The sequence below is a fragment of the Plecotus auritus genome, assembly GCF_963455305.1.
Source record: "Plecotus auritus genome assembly, chromosome: 7".
Taxonomy (NCBI): Eukaryota; Metazoa; Chordata; class Mammalia; order Chiroptera; family Vespertilionidae; genus Plecotus; species Plecotus auritus.
Genome location: NC_137774.1, coordinates 145,387,213 through 145,404,114, shown reverse-complemented (window position 1 = coordinate 145,404,114; position 16,902 = coordinate 145,387,213). Strand labels below are relative to the sequence as shown.

General features: G+C 47.1%; 1 protein-coding gene across 1 annotated transcript in view; it reads left to right on the top strand.

The window, feature by feature from the left end:
* Window positions 1-2,571: 2,571 nt before the first annotated feature.
* The window catches only part of ZSWIM6 (zinc finger SWIM-type containing 6), a gene marked incomplete at its 3' end in the record, with an annotated part of 198,959 nt that continues 184,628 nt past the window's right edge, over window positions 2,572-16,902 (top strand). The window contains exon 1 of the mRNA XM_080681775.1: window positions 2,572-3,205. Within this exon, the coding sequence (XP_080537901.1) occupies window positions 2,587-3,205 (619 nt within the window). The 5' untranslated portion in view covers window positions 2,572-2,586. The remainder of the gene's footprint in view (window positions 3,206-16,902) is intronic.

Below are 16,902 nucleotides of genomic sequence, written 5' to 3'. Positions count from 1 at the left end.
GAGACTTTGGAGGGATAGAAGTGTCAGGGAAACCAGGAAGAGTACAGTTCAAGAGGGAGAGAGTGGTCTCAGTGTAAGAAGTTGCAGAGAGGGAAAACTGGGTCAGGCTGAGCTGGTGGCTCTGGATTTGTCTTCAAATTAGAGTGAAACTAAATCCCTCCAATGTAGGACAATATCTTACTTAAATCTGGTCTCTGGTTTGTTACAAAATCAAGGTCTTTTAAACGTTAGGCACTTCCAAAGGTGCCTATTTTCCTGTTCAGTATGAATTAATTTCTTCCACTAACACCTCCTATGACTGTGAATGAGTCACCTTGTCTGGGGGCACCAGTCTTGTCATCTTTAAATTTCCAGTTCAGCGATTCTATGTGTATATGTCTATGACAATGCTTGGTAATCTACATGATAGTATACAAACCTATAGAGCCCAGATTGTATTTACTTTTCGACTTATTTTGTACTCCAATCACCGTTTTTTTAAATTTAAAAATTAGTTTTATTGTTAAGAGATCCAGAAATGAAACAACTGGAAGAAGGAGCCTTCCCTCTGCCATTTGCCATAGTCTTCCAGTTTTCTGCCCAGGCCTTTTCCTAAGCATTGAGGAGGTGCCCAGAAAAATACCAGAGGGATATACAAAAACATAATGTCACCAAAATTTTCCTAACAAGTAAGGCAGCTATGGAAAGTCTGCCAGTGTCCCGTTCCCCTGGGACCTGCAGCCTGAGGCTTGGTAAGGCCTAACACGGGGAAGAGCCAAGAGCTGGAGCTCAAGGTCTCCCAGGCCTTGGCCCTGAGTGGGCGATTTTTAAAAAAAACTCGGAAGCGCTCTATTCCTTTAAATTTAGGCAACGAGGTGCCAACCAATAACCTTAAAAGATGCGAAAGTGCCAAATGAGATGCAGTTTATCTTCTACAAGAGCGATAGCATCAGTAATACGAATTACAGTAAAAACAGAAGGTGGGGCAAAGAGTAAAGATGTCTCTAACGTGCTAAGTAAAGTCTGTGGCTTGGACCCAGATTTGACCGAGGTCTGTGGAGTGCGAAGAACAATGTCCGCAGGGTTCCTGGTTCAGCCCGGTACTCGCTTCTTCTCCTTCTCCGGCGCCCTCGCAGCAGCAAGCTGCAAATCTCCAATCGCTCTCGATTGCCTGCTCCCCAAAGTGCCTATTTTCGGGGGGATGGGGCGTTCCGGCGCCGCCAGGACTGCTGAGAGCGCGGCGTGCGTCCGGAGCGCCTTGGCTCGCCACAGCACGGTGCCGGGCCGGGGCGCAGGTCTAAGTGCGCACTGAGCGCGCTCGCAGCCTCCTTCTGCCGCCAAGCGTCCCAGGATTAGTGTCTGCAGCGGGCTGGTGGTGCGTGCGCGCTCGAGGGGCGTGTGTGCGCGCTCCCGTGGGGTGCGTACTCACAAAGGTGTGTTTGCTAAATTCACTGCTCGGGTGTACCTTCCATCCCGAGTGCGAGCACCCGGGATTGAAGCGGTGTCTTATCGGCGAGGCCGCGGGGGTGACGAGAGCCAGTTCAAGTTCCCCAGCTCCACGCAGGGATGAGGGAGCTTAAGGGCGGGGCTCCCACGGCCCGCTTGGAACGCCCGTCGCCCAGTTGCGGGGTAGGTTCCGAGCGCTCTGCTTGTTTTCGGACACTTTGGCTAGCTCGGCCCCCAGCCCAGCCACCGGGACAGAGCGGACATTGAGCTCGGAGCCGCGTGCGCTTGCAGCCACACGGGGCAGCGGAGCGGGCGCTCTCCTTCCCCACCCGGGTCTGCAAAAGTGAAGTGGAAAACAGCCGCCGAGCTCAGCCTCCTCCCTCTTCCCCGGCGCCGCCGCAGCCCTGGCTGGGGGTTGGGGGGGGGGGGGAGTTCCCCCGGGCTAGCTGGAGGGGAAGCGGGCAGCCGGGCGGCTACAGCCGCACCTCCTCCGCCTTCCTCTCCACCCCCATCCCCTGGGCTCCACGCCGCATTTCTTTGTTTTGAAAGCGCCTCCTCCGCCCAAAGGCTTTTCCCCCCGGCGGGCATGCATTGACGGAGGGTGGGGCCTCGGCCCGTGGGCCCCGCCCCCCACTTAGCAGGACCTCTGCCCGGGCTCACCCCCCATTTCCCGTTTTCTCCCCGCTGCGACCCACGAGGCGCGTCCTCACTAGCCGGACATCAAAAGAAGGTAGGGAATTGGAAAGGGAAGTTGAGTAGCAGGGAGCGCAGAGACCCACCCACCTTGGGCCAGGTCCGGAGGCCCGCCCCCTCCCACGGGAATCCCACCTGAGCCCCGCCCCCCGCATCGCAGCAGCCTAACATTCTCACAACCCAGTGAGCACCCAACCCCGCCACCCCCGCTACCCCCGTGTCGGCCGAGTGCTCTATTTATGTTTGAGCCCAGCGATTTGCATAGCCCAGCCCCTGGCCCTAGGTCCCCCTATCGGTGCTCCGCCTCAGCCTTGACGTCACTGTGGAGGTCCAACCTCTTGGGCCCATACAAGGAGCGGCGGGCCCTAGATGGCAGCGTGGCGTCGCGGCGGCGTGTGCGTGTCGCGCTTCCTTGTGCCGTTTATAGGGTCCCGGCACTTCCGCTGTCGGGTTAGAAGCGACGCGGTCATGGCGGAGCGCGGACAGCAGCCTCCTCCCGCAAAACGGCTGTGCTGCCGGCCGGGCGGCGGCGGGGGCAGCAGCGGCGGCGGCGGAGCGGGTGGCGGCTACAGCTCTGCCTGTCGGCCGGGCCCGCGGGCGGGCGGAGCGGCTGCGGCGGCGTGCGGGGGCGGCGCGGCGCTGGGGTTGCTGCCGCCGGGTAAGACCCAGAGCCCCGAGTCGCTGCTGGACATCGCGGCGCGCAAGGTGGCGGAGAAGTGGCCGTTCCAGCGCGTGGAAGAGCGCTTTGAGCGCATCCCGGAGCCGGTGCAGCGCCGCATCGTCTACTGGTCCTTTCCCCGCAGCGAGCGGGAGATCTGCATGTACTCGTCCTTTAACACCGGCAGCGGCGCCGCGGGCGGCCCCGGCGACGACAGCGGCGGCCCCGCCGGCGCGGGCGGCGGCGCGGGCAGCGGCAGCTCCTCGACTTCGCCCGCAGCCACCTCAGCCGCCGCCTCCGGAGCCGGAGCTGGGGCCCCGTCGGTGGGGGCGGCCGGGACGGCGGACGGCGGCGACGAGACACGGCTGCCCTTCCGCCGGGGCATCGCGCTGTTGGAGAGTGGCTGCGTCGACAACGTCCTGCAAGTCGGTGAGTCACGGGCAGCCGCGGGGCTGTCTGTCCACTCGTCAGTCCCTCGGGGGCGGGGCGCCTGCCCTCTCCCCTCCGAGCAGCCCTTCAGCCGGCTTGCGCCCGTACCCTGCCCGGTGCCCTCACGGGACCGGACGGTCCTCCCGAGCGCGGAGCGCCCATTTCCTCCCGCCCCTCCCCGCCCCCTGTCTCCCCAGACGGGCCGGTGCGAGTGGGAAATGAATCAGCAGGACGCGCCCCGCGGTGGGGTCGGCGGGGTGGGTGTCGGGTGCCCTTCTCCCGGGGAGCAGGTCCTGGAGGGCTGATAGCCTTTTTGGGGGGTGGATGTGGACAAAGGCGCGGCCGGCCGGCCGGCCCTGGCGGAGGGTGTGTGACGGGGCCGTGCGGGGCGGGGGAGGGGGCGCGGGCCGCGCAGACAATGCCGGCCGGGCCGGGCCGAGCCGGTGGCCCGGCCGCGCTGTCCGCTGTGCCTCTTCTCTCCCCTTGTCTGTCGTTCGCCCTCTTTCTTTCTCCTCTTTGCCTCCCGCCCCTTCGTTTAGAGGGGAGGGAATACATGTTAATGCTACTCGGCGGCCGCTCCTCACAGGGCTTCGACGGGCTGCGGCCGCGACGCGCCGGAGTCGCTGCGGCGTCCGGTCTGGCCAGGCGAGCTCCGGGGCCACCGGGGATTTAAATTTCTTTTTCCTTCCCCCCTCCCCTGTCTCGGAGCAGCGCCGGAGGGGAGGGGACGGCGCGGGCTGGGCCCCTCTCCTGAGGGAACCTCTCTCCTGAGGGGGCATCTAACCCCCGGACACCCCGAATTAAATGGCGCGAGTCCGGGAAGGAGCGGCTTGCGCTCCTTTCTTTGGGGCCGCGGCGGTGCCCCGGGGCTGTTGCCGCCTGAGTTAGGTTGGCGCTGGGTTGCCGGTGGTCGCGCCCGGTGCGAGCGGGAGCAGTGACGGGCTTTGCGCTCCCGCCGGCGGGCGCACTAGCGCGAGCCCGAGGGGCTCCGCGGCGGCTCCTGCGTCCCTCCCGGCGCGGCCGCCTGGCAGCCGGGCACGACCCCGCACTTTGTTCTCATTTTCAGGTTTATTTGTACCCCTTTCAGTTTTCTGTCACCTTCCGAGAAGGGGAAACCAAACAAAAGAGTCTCTATTTCTTTTCAGGGCTTGTAAAGTAGAAGGTATTTGACAAAGGCGAGAGAAGGACTTGTGATTTAAAGCTGTACAGCCCTCCTTTCTGTGATAGACCATGAGAGTTTTCTCAAATACGGAGTTTAAAAGCTTTCTCTGTCTCCCCCCCGCCCCCTCAGTGTTTTTTTCTTTTTCTTTTCTGGCCAGATAATCTTTTTCAGCCATAGCGATGGGGATGTTGGAGCTGACTGAAAAGAACAATGCTATAGTGAATCCCCCTCCCCATATTTTTCTCCTGATTGCAAACGGCATATTTTCTTCTACTCCTTCCCATATTGCTGTGTACTTTAAATTGTAGTGGCGAACCGGGTACCTAATGCATGGGGAGAGGTTTGGAAGCATGCTCTCTCTTATTTTCAGTTATTTTTTCCGTAGTCAGTTACTTTTATTCTTGTCTTTGGGGGTTCGGTGGAGGTCGATAGGGGCTCCAAGAGAGAATTCAGATTTGTTTTAATCCTGTCTGCTTAATTTGAATTCTAATGCAATCTGCAAATGTGATTTTCTGCATGGTCATAATTTCCAAAGGCATCCCCTAGTGTTGCCTTTTCAGCACCCTATCCTTCTGTCATAGAGGGGGTTCAACTTTTGAGGCTACCCATCCATCCATCATTTTTTTTTTTTTTAAAATCCAATTAACATACTTCCAAGTTTTTGGTGTTGTTTTTCTTTCCCTTTCCTGCTTCCAGGTTGAAACGGATTGAAGGTATCTATGGATTCTCAATATAACTAACTAGAGTTTGAGAATTTTTATGGCTTGGCTGGCAACGTTGAGTTTTTTGTTTTTTTTTTTCTTTCTCCCCTTCTGTGCTTGATTCTGCTTGCAAGCAATGAGGAATGACAGGAGAGCACATAGGGAGGGTTTCTTGGCTGATTGCATTTAAGCCAGGAATTCACTGTGAAAATAAAGCCAAGGAGTGATAAATAAAAGATGCAATCTTCTGTAGGAGACAGACACACAGCATGGGCTTTGCCTGCTTTCATCAATGAAGAGGCCTGGGCGAGTTGTAAAAGAAAATACTAACTTTTTGAATAGTCCCCAAAGGGGAAGGAGACCACTGAATGGAGTTGGCATTGGTTCATGTGAAGTAAGGAGTATGCTACTTCTTACAGTTTTGAAGAGTTGACCACCCCTTTAGAAACACATACGTGCTAAACAAGTGCTGCAGAAATTGTGGAAAAAAATGTTCCCCCCTCTGAGTTCTGCCAATTTTCTTAACTTCCAAGTTGTACTACTTGTTGTGCCAGTCAGCTTAGAGATGGAAGGTTGTTAAATGCCTGGCAGCTGGCACTGAGATAGAAAACTTAGGACCAGAATCTATCCCTCCCTCCCTCCCTCCCTCCCTCCCTCCCTCCCTCCCTCCCTTCCTTCCTTCCTTCCTTCCTTCCTTCCTTCCTTCCTTCCTTCCTTCCTTCCTTCTGTTTTTGATGGAGAATGGAGAGAGTAGCTAGCTAGATTAATCATCTAATTTAGTTCTCAGTGGTGGTTTGAACTGGAATACTAACTCAAGAGGCTTATTTTATAATTTTGTGATTTGAGGTTGAACTCTTTTTCACTTCAGGACCTGAAATGAAATAACAGAGTACAGCATTGATCGCATCATAAGCGATTTTCTGGTATTGCAAAATTACAAGTTTGTTTGTATAGGAGTATTTATTTATTGACTTTTGTAGAGATGACTAAATTATAATTACAATAGGGAAAATATAGTTGTTGGACTTTATTTTTTACATTTACACTGTTGAAAATTATTTAAGGATTGAGGGACAAAGAATTTAGACATCCCAGGAATTGAACATATTTGCTAGTTATTTTTTAACTCCTAGGTTTTAAGAAGACATTTAAAGGAAAAAAGTACACTTTTAGTGTGGTAGTTGTAAGTAGCGTTTAATTGGTGCAGAGCGCTCCATTAGCTGATTATAGGAAGGTTTAGAGAAAGCGTAGTTGACTTATTTTTGTTAAATAATGATATATTAAAACTTATATGTAAATATTATCGATATAATTTAAGCAATGATTTAGAAGTCACATTAAAAAATTTCCCCAAAATTTTGCCTGGGAAAGACTTACCTAATATGGCCTAAAATTTTCGTTATAAGGGAAAATAAATGCAATTGCATAAAAATACGTAAAAAATTTCCTGCTGGATTGAAACAGCTAACTGGGGCAAATATTTGTAGTATGCTTGACCAAACGCTGGCAGAGAACTCCAAAAAATTGGTTAAAAAATGGGTAACATATTCACAAAGAAATGCACATGATTGAGCTTAACTCATCTTCACTCTTTTATAAAGAAACACAAGTAAAAACATACTATCTTCCTCTTATCACATTACTAACAAGATGGGTAGGCAGTACTCAAATAGATTGAGAAGATGGTGAGAGAAGAGGATGCTGCTTCCCTGCTGCTTGGCACAATATTTTTTAGCCATTTCTAGGAATTTTTCTTATAGATACATTAATATTGCACAAAGTTGTTCTGTACAGTGAGCAATGCTCATTGCTGTAAGGTTTGCAATTCTAAAAGATTGGAATCATTCTACCCTTTTATCGGAAGGGAACTGATTAAAAAGTACTTCTGGAATACTATGCAACCACGAAAAAAGTGAAGTAAATTTACTAGTACTAGTATATGTACTGACAAGAAAAGGTGATCTGAATATTTTGTTTAAAAACTAGCCAATTCATATAGTATGCTGCAATTTCCGTTTAAAACAAAAAAGACGTACATACAGATTTATAAACTTGTCTTGAAAGGTTACACAATCATTAGTGGAGAAAATATGGAGAAGGGCAGTTAATAGGCAAGGTTTTGTGAGGAATTTTACTTTTCATTTTATGTCTGTCTTACGGTTAGATTAGTCTTAAAACTAAAAGCATGTATTTTTGTAATAAAATCTTGGGAAAAATTATTCTTGTGTTTTTTAGTTTATTTATATTTTTTGTTTGGGGGTGTGTGTGTCCCCTTTTTGAAGACCTGGTTGCTGTACATCCATTTTTCGGGGGCTTTGAAACACAGTTTCCTTATTTGTGACTATATAATCATTTTATAGGCAAGAAATCTTAAAAAACTAGGGTTTTATATAAGAAGGAAATAGTTAATTTTTAAAAGGAGTTGCTTTTATTTTTTTTGCTGATTACTTTTTCACTTTGGTAAACACTTTAGTGGTCTTTTAAGATTCATAACTTAAAATTTTGTGTTTTAGGGGGTGGCAAGGCAATAAAAGGTGATCGTTATTAGAATTAAGGTGCATAAAAAATTTAATTAACTAATTTATTTAGGGTTGATTTGTTGGCCTTTGAGTATTTTGATTTTCTTTACAGACCGGAGATGATTATATAAAGATGTGATTCTAAATTACTTTTAGAATTGGGTGTTTTACTTATTGATGATGATACATTTTATTGAATGCATTTTCAAGACTAAAGTAATTAATATAGAACAATTTTGAATCAGATATTATACTTTTTTGCCTTTTGATTAATGAAAAAGTACTTAAAAGAAAATTTGGAACTAGGTGCATATGTATTTTTTATTTCCTATGTGAATTGAGATGTGATTTCCTTACAAATTGGGTTTTGAAAGTGAGTTCCTCATATGTGCTCAGCATTGTTCTGAGGAAAGTTAGGTTTTCAATTTTAGGTGAACAAATCTTGGGATTTGTTATAATACTTAGTTCTCTGATGGTTAGTATTGGTTCAAATCTAAAGTATTCAGGAGACAATCCTTTTTGTAGCTATGTAAGATTTCAGCAATACTGGAAGGTAGAATTGCAGATGTGGATTAAGAAAACATTTCTACTCTTCTTCAATCTTTTAATTTCTTGTCACACTCTTGTATTCTGAGTACATCCTTGGATTGTAAAAGAAAAGGCCATTCCTATTGTTTGTTTCTCCCAGCTTTGCATTGAATTTCATCTCTTTGCAGATATGAGAATTTGATGCCTTTCCTTTTAAAAACATTAGGATGCCTGTGGAATGTGTGCTTTCATAGAATTACTGTAATTAATTGAGCAAGCCAGGTTATTATTGTCTTGAGTATGTCCTGGCCGGTTTTTAAGATGTTTATCCTGGGCCTTTTTTCTTTTCACAATGGATAATCAATTGCTTTCAATTCTAACTCCAAATGTTTCATTTGGAAAGACACAGACAAGCATATTTTTTCTGCTCACACTCATATTAAGAGAGTTCAATTAATGTATGATTTCAGCTAGTAATATGTTCAGTGAACAGGATGGCAGTGGAGGAATGACTGATGCTTTCTTTTAAGAAAGCTATTCCTTTGAAAAATTACACAATTGGCCCTGCCTGGTGTACCTCAGTTGGTTGGGCGTTGTTCTGTGCACCAGGTGGTTGCCAATTTGATTCCTGGTCCAATTCCTGGCTTGGGTTGCATGCTTCATTCTCCATAAGGGGGCGGGGATGCAGGAGGCAGACTATTTGCACTCTCACATTGATGTTTTTTTTCTCGCTCCCTTCTCTCTCTAAAAATTAGTAACCTATTCTTAAAAAAAAAATTATACGATTGGATCTATACAATTTCCACATGCTTGCATGCTTTATATTTTTAGAAAATTAATTTTCTTCAATGATGCAAAATGAATTTGTTGTCTTTAAGAAGCTTACTTACCTATACATATGATAAACTCATGTTGCATTAGAAATTTTTATAGGGCAGTCATTAAACTTGAACTGCTGTTGACCCTCAACTGTTATATTTGAGGAAAAATATCCTAGAAAAGAAAGCAGATTACAAGTAAGTATAAACATCTTAGAAACAAAGCAGAATATAGGCCATTATTTTTTAGGTGGTAATATAATAAACTACATGGAACCTACAAAAAACATTTTTAGTCATCTTTCAAATAACTACGATACAATTTTAAGAACAGTACTTTCTCACAGTAAAAAAACCTAACTTAATTTTCTTAGCTTATTAACTTTTTGAGATAGCTAACTTAATGTTTAGGGATTACTATAAATTAGAAAACATGAGCTGTTTCCTCCTTTAAATGGATGGGAATACTATCCATCTCTGAGAAATTAGTATCAAGTGATAATTTGGAGAAAAATGTTACTTTACATAGTCTTGTCCCATGATAAATGACTCTTTTTTTTTTTTTTAAATATTTTTATTGATTTTTTACAGAGAGGAAGGGAGAGGGATAGAGAGTTAGAAACATCGATGAGAGAGAAACATTGATCAGCTGCCTCCTGCACACTCCCCACTGGGGATGTGCCCACAACCAAGGTACATGCCCTTGACCGGAATCGAACCTGGGACCCTTGAGTCTGCAGGCCGACGCTCTATCCACTGAGCCAAACTGGTCAGGGCGATAAATGACTCTTGCTCTCAATCCTAGCCAGCCTCAAAAAAAATTTTTTTTAGATAAATAAAAAGTGTGTTGGATATGTTTGTTTAAAAAAATCTGAGTATCTTTTTGCTTTCAGTGCCTGTGTTCTGCTGAGAATACACTTTGTACATGGTTTTCAATTCTTTAAAAATAATAGGTAGCTAAAGCAGGCTTTGGAGAGAATGCAGTGCAAAATCTGCTTTTCATTTTGAACTTAAAGATTGCCTTTCAGCTGATAGTAAATGAACTCTGTTACTAAGGGTATGCAGTTTTATATTTGTAGAAATCTTATGTGAGAATTAGTTTTGAGTCACCTAACATACACTGAGTGGCCAGATTATTATGATCTCTGAATGCATAATAATCTGGCCACTCAGAGACCCGGTGCATGAATTTGTGCCTTGGTGGGGTCCGGCCAGCCTGGCCAGGGAGAGGGGACATGGGCGTTTGGCCGGCCTGCCTGCTGGTCAAACTCCTGGTCAAGGGGACAATTTGCATATTAGCCTTTTATTATATAGGATATACACTGAGTGGTCAGATTATTATGCATTCAGAGATCATAATAATCTGGCCACTCAGTGTATATTTACATATATTTATTTATGTATTTGTAACTGAGTTGATCAAAAGTGAGCAGAAAAGGAGACAAATGAATCCAGGTGTCACTTGATTATGGTTACTTAAGTGTATTTCAGTGACCTCTGTGTATAGATACACTGTTCCATTTCTTCTTAAAATAAAATATGCTAACAGATGAGAAGCTGTTTTTATACAATATCTTGCATGATAGCTGTTATCAACTTACTAGAGGCCCGGTGCACGAAGTTAGTGCACTGGGTGGGGGGGTGTCCCTCAGCCCAGCTTGCACCCTCTCCAGTCTGGGACCCCTCGGAGGATGTCTGGGCCTAAACCGTCAGTCGGACATCCCTCTCACAATCCGTGACTGCTGGCTCCAACTGCTCGCCTGCCTGCCAGCCTGATCACTCCCTAACCACTCCCCTGCCAGCCTGATCAAGGTCTAACTGCTCCCCTACCAGCCTGATTGCCCCCAACTGCCCTCCCCTGCCGGCCTGGTAACCCCTAACTCTGCTCTCGCCTGCAGGCCTGATTGCCCCCAACTGCCCTCCCCTGCTGGCCTGGTTGCCCCTAACTGCCCATCTTTCACCACATGGGGGTGGCCATCTTGTTGCAAGGGTGTGAGGGTCAATTTGCATATTCCTTCTTTATTATATAGGATAGAGCTATGTAGGTTTTAGCGATGAAAAGATGACATCAATTCCAGCTTTTTCCATTTTGCTGATGAGAAATCTGAGGTATAGACATATTGAGTAATTTAAAAAGTTAAATTTTGTGTCTTTTTTTTCCCACAGCTTGGCTGCCTCTTAATTTGCTGGGAATGTTTGGTAAATCTCAGAAAAATCTTAGAAATGGGAACAATATTTTGTTGTTGTTTGTTAATCTCCTCACCCAAGGATATTTTCCCCCCTTGAAAGACTCATTGGTTGGTTGCCTCCTGCATGCACCCAACTCCAGCTGGGGAATCGAACCTGCAACCCAGGTATGTGCCCTTGACTGGAATCGAATCCCCGAGACCCTTAAGTGCCTGGGCAGATGCTCTAACCACTGAGCAACATCGACCAAGGCAGAGGAATAATATTCTTGAATGTAAATTGACTGAATGGTTGCAGAGATTATTTGGCTAATGTTTTTTTGAATGTTATAAAAATATTTCTACACAGCATTTTAATTTTAGGCCACATTCTAATAGCTTCAGTTAAGCAATTATTCTAGCATACTAAATACATGGTAGTGTAAAACATTTGTATACATTTTTGGAAATTGTAGAGCTGTTCGAAAGTGAGATTAAAATTAAGGAAAAGTTAGTTATGATTGCTAACTATATGAATATTATAGCTGTGTGACTAAAGTATGCATACACCCATGTAATAAAGAATTTACTGAAAGTTTAGTCCTTTATTTGACTGCTCAATTTAGTATGTTTATGAAAACTTACCCAGTAGTGTCTGTATTTGACCTGTTTTTGTACATTTTTCAATGTTGTTGTCAGTCCCTCCACCTTCATCACCAGTAAATGGTATACACATAACCCCTAGATACACTTTATTCACATAATTGATGTGGCCTCAAAACTTAGTAACATCTCTAATTTTAAAGTCCTCTTTTATTTGGGGCTTTTCTTCACTGAGCTGAACATGATTTACCTGAGCCTCCTCATGCTACTGCAACAATATCTATATATAGAATAGAGGAATATGCAAATTGTCTGTTACAGCGTCACATCACGACTGGATCAGCAGGCTGCGTCCCCGCCCTCTTCTCAGGCAGCTGCAAGGCCCCGGGTAGGATAGGATATGATAGGAGGGGATAGGAAAGGACAGGGAGAGGAAGGCAAGCCTGCATGCAGACAGGCCGAGAGGAGAAACAGAAATACAGAAAGGGAACAAAAAAAAGATGTAGGAATGGAAAAGGAAAGGAAACGTGGGGCTGCATGCAGGAGGAGGTGGTGACCACGGGGGTTGGGGGGGGGCACAGGTGGCGCAGAGCGGGGAGCCCCACCCAGACGTGGGAGGAGGGCGGTGGCGGCCGTTGGTGAGGCACCCACGGGTTCAGAATGGAGTGGAGGACGGTCCAAGGCCGCCTGGGCAGAGGCGCTCCTGCTTCGGGGCAGCAGTGCCCGGGCTGCGTGAACCTCAGCCACCCTCGCTGGGCCAGGCGTCCCAGGCACGGAATGGGAGTGGGACAGCGGCGGGGAGGCTGGGGAAGGGGGGGATGCTGAACACCTGGCCTGGGCTGGGGGTTAACACTCCCCCTCCCCACAATGGAAGCTTTAAGAAGGGAAGGAGGAGTCAGTAGAGAGCAGAGTTAAAGAAGGAAAAGAGGATGTATGAGTGACTGTAAGAGCTATAATGAAAACCAAGTATAGTTGTGTAATGGGAACAGATTTTAAAAGTAGGAGTCAGAAAAGAAAAAAGATAAATGATAGTGAATAATTAGGCAGGTAGATAGATATTAAAACAGTGGAAGTAGAGAAGAATGTATGGGAAAGGTAGGATGAGAAAGAAAGAGGGAGGGAAGAAAAGTTTAAAAGGGGAGCCGGTAGAGCTTAAAAGGAGAATGGGTGCCAAAACCGGTTTGGCTCAGTGGATAGAGCGTTGGCCTGCGGACTGGGGGGTCCCGGGTTCGATTCCGGTCAAGGGCATGTACATTAGTTGCGGGCACATCCCCAGCGGGAGGTGTGCAGGAGGCAGCTGATCGATGTTTCTCTCTCATCGATGTTTCTAGCTCTCTATCCCTCTTCCTTCCTCTCTGTAAAATATCAATAAAAAAAAAAAATATATTTAAAAAAAAAAAAAAAAGGAGAATGGGAAGAAGGAAGAAATGGAGGGAGCAAAGCAAGTCCGAGGGAGGAAGTGAAGAAAAAAATTAAGGTGGGAAGGAAGGAAAAGGGAAGGGAGGGCAGGGGTAAAGATAAAGGAAAGAAGGAATGTGGGGAGGCAAGGAGGCGGGAGGAGAAAGATAGGGAAGAAGGATGATGGAACAGAAATAGGAAAAAAGGAGGAAAGAAATGTTTATAAATGATGAGTTAGTAGGAAAAAGTGTTATATAAAGGAGAGAGAAAAATTGTGTGAGAGGGAGAAGCAATAAGGAAGTCAAATGCAATTGTGTGTGAAGGGGATAAGATTAAAAAAAAAGTTAATAGGGACTACCAGGCCAGCAGGGGAGGGCAGTTAGGGGGATCAGGCAGGCAAAGCAAGCAGAGTGTTTAGGGCAGGCAGGCAGGTGAGTGGTTAGGAGCCAGAGGTCCCAGATTGTGAGAGGGATGTCCAACTGCCAGTTTACATCCCTGTGGGATCGGGCCTAAACTGGCAGTTGGACATCCCCCTAGGGCTCCCAGATTGGAGAGAGTGCAGGTCAGGCTGAAGGACCCCCTACCCACGTGCACGAATTTTGCGCATCAGGCCTCTAGTCATCTATATAAAAGCCTAAGTGACCGTCGACCATTTGACTGTTCACTATGACGTGCACTGACCACCAGGGGCCAGATGCTCAATGCACAGGCATGGAAACATGAAACAGACTGATGAATCTTAGAGGGAAGAGGAAGGGGGAGAGCGGGAAGAGATTAACCAAAGATCTTACATGCACACTAAAGGCTTGGGGCATGGTGGGGTCCCTCGGGCTGTCCTGCGGGGATTGGGCCGAAATCGGCAGTCCAACATCCCCCGAGGGGTCCTGGATTGCAAGAAGGCACAGGCCAGGCCAAGGGATCCCACTGGTGCATGAATCCGTGTACCGGGCCTCTAGTTTACTATTACTAATAATAGCAGTTAACACTTTCATCATACTTAACCATGTGCCAGATACTGTTCCAAGTACTTTATATATTTTTTCTTTTTTTAAAAAAGATATACTTTTATTGATTTCAGAGAGGAAGGGAGAGAGAGAGAGATAGAAACATCAATGATAAGAGAGAATCATTGATCGGCTGCCTCCTGCATGTCCCCTACTGGGGATCGAGCCCACAACCTGGGCATGTGCACCCTTGGCTGGAATCAAACCTGGGACCCTTCAGGCCCACACTCTATCCCGAGCCAAACTGGCTAGGGCAGTGGTCGGCAAACTGCGGCTCGCGAGCCATATGCGGCTCGTGAGCCGCGGTTTGCTGCTCTGTTGACTAATGAGTTTGCCGACCACTGACCTAGACTCTCGATTCCAATAATTACAGGCTGTTGTTGTTCCTTGTGATTAAGCCCCTATCTCAGTGGTCGGCAAACTCACTAGTCAACAGAGCTGCAGTTTGCCGACCACTGGGCTAGGGCATACTGGTTTATCCTTGAGTATATTTCTTTTTAAGTAATTTTAAATGTTTTATTTACTTATTTATTTTTGTTGTTGTTGTTAATTCTCACCTGAGGATATTTTCCCATTGATTTTTAGGGAAAGTGAAAGAGAGAGGGAAAGACAAACATCAGTGTGAGAGAAACACATCGATTGGTTGCTTCCTGAACGAGATCTGTCAGGGCTTGGGCTGGGGAGGAACCTACAACCAAGGTACATGTACATGCCCTTGACCGGAATCAAACCCCGGGCCCTTTGGTCCACAGGCCGATGCTCTATCCACTGAGCCAAACTGGCTAGGGCAGCACTCTATATTTCTTAACAGACGTATGAAGCACTTTTATTCTCGTGTTAATCTGATGAGGAAACCGAAGCATAGGAAAAAAGCGCTAGTAACTTTTGCTCAAGGTCACACAGGCTGGTAAATTATGGAGCTAGAAACAGCCTTGTCTGACTGGTACTTCTACTGTCTAACTAGTACTACCTGTGATGCATCATCTATATATATAAAAAGCCAGCGACCATAAGGCCAGAATGACCGGTCGCTATGATGCCCACTGTAGCCAGCATACCGGCCTGATATGGGGGTGGGGCTGGCCGGCCAACCCCCCTGCGGCCCTTGCCCCTGGCTGGCTCTGTCCCGATGGGCCCCCACCACCCTGATCATCCCGCAGCCCCTCCCCCAGCCGGCCCTGCCCCTGATGGCCCGCCCTCTACCCCAATAGGGGGCGAGGCCAGCTGGCCAACCTTCTGCAGCCCCTCCCCCCACCCAGCCCCACCCCAGATTGGCCCCTCCCACCCCAATTGGGCAGAGCTGGCCAGCCCCGCCCCTGATGGGCTCCCCCAACTCCAATCGGGCAGGGCCGGCTGGCCCACCCATGGCCCCTCCCCCAGGCTGCTGGCCCCTGATTGGCCCTCTCCACCCCATTTGGGGATGAGGCTTGTCGTTCCACAGCCCCTCCCCATGGCCGGCCCCACCCCTGATCAGCCCCCACCACCCCGATTGCCTGTGGCCCTTCTCCCCAGCCAGCTTTGCCCCTGATCACCCCCCCCCCACACACACACACCAATTGGGGGCAGGGCCTGCCGGCCCACTACCCAAAGCCCCTCCCCACAGCTGACCCCACCCTCAATTGGCCCCCTCCACCCCAATCAGGGGCAGGGCCCCCTGGCCAATCGCCCACGGCCCCTCCCCCCAGCCAGCCCGGCCCTGATCCGGTCCTGATTGGGGCGGGCCAGCTGGCCAACCTCCCGCTGTCTTCCCCTTCTGACAAGCCCAGCCCTGATCCACACCGATTGGGGCCGGCCCAGCTGGACCCCACCTGTGCACGAATTCGTGCACTGGGCCTCTAGTCATTAAATAAGATAAAACCTAAAGAAGGTTCATCTCTAGGTTTTATAGTCTCTTGCTACTTTCTAGAGTGTCTTTCACTGTGGCCAGAATTTTAACTTGTATTCATAGCTATGATTTTTAAGGTGCATTTGACTTGAAAACCTGTATTATAAATTCCTTTTATGAATGAATTTCAGCTTTGGAGGAAGGTTGTGTGGAGTGATTCTGAGCATCTTCCATCAGACATTTTTAACTTTTAATAGAGGAATAACATGTAAGCTAGATCTAATTGTGGTTTATATGCAGTGAAGATAATTTTTCAAAGTATATTAAAGAAATATATCTCATTTAAGCACCTTTTTAAATGTTATGATTAAAAATTATACTATTTCTTATTGCTGGTAAAACGATTTAAATTCTTTGAAAAAGAGAGTTTATTGGGAAGATGTTAATTGGAATGATGTAGTAGAACCTGCCAGTACATTGAAACTCATACTAACTGAATAAGCTGATCACATAAATTGGAAGCTCATTTAGTGAATTAATGTGCTTAAAATTCAGGTGACTCATTGCCTGGTCCTGGCTTATTTAACAGTCTGTTTACTTAAAGCATTTTTCATTGTTAATTGATGTCAGATCCATAATGTTGGAAGGTATTATACAGAAAATATTCATAAAAATATAGCATGTAGAATGAGTCTACAGAAGCAAGGTTTAAATCTTTGTACTTAATTTAATTACACCACTATAATTTAGAATGCTGTATGTACCATGTTGTACCTGTTAAATATTTGCTGACAGTGACCAGAATTTTTATATGTGAAGTATAGATATTTTATAATTTCAGTGTAAAGGGCAGTGCCTGGAGTCTCTTCTAGTGTTGCTATTGTTTTTGGTAAAGGCCTGCAGAAGTCCAAAGGTAGCATACTGAATTTGTTACTGCTGAACCTTTGCATCCTGCTACTGCTTTATATGAATTT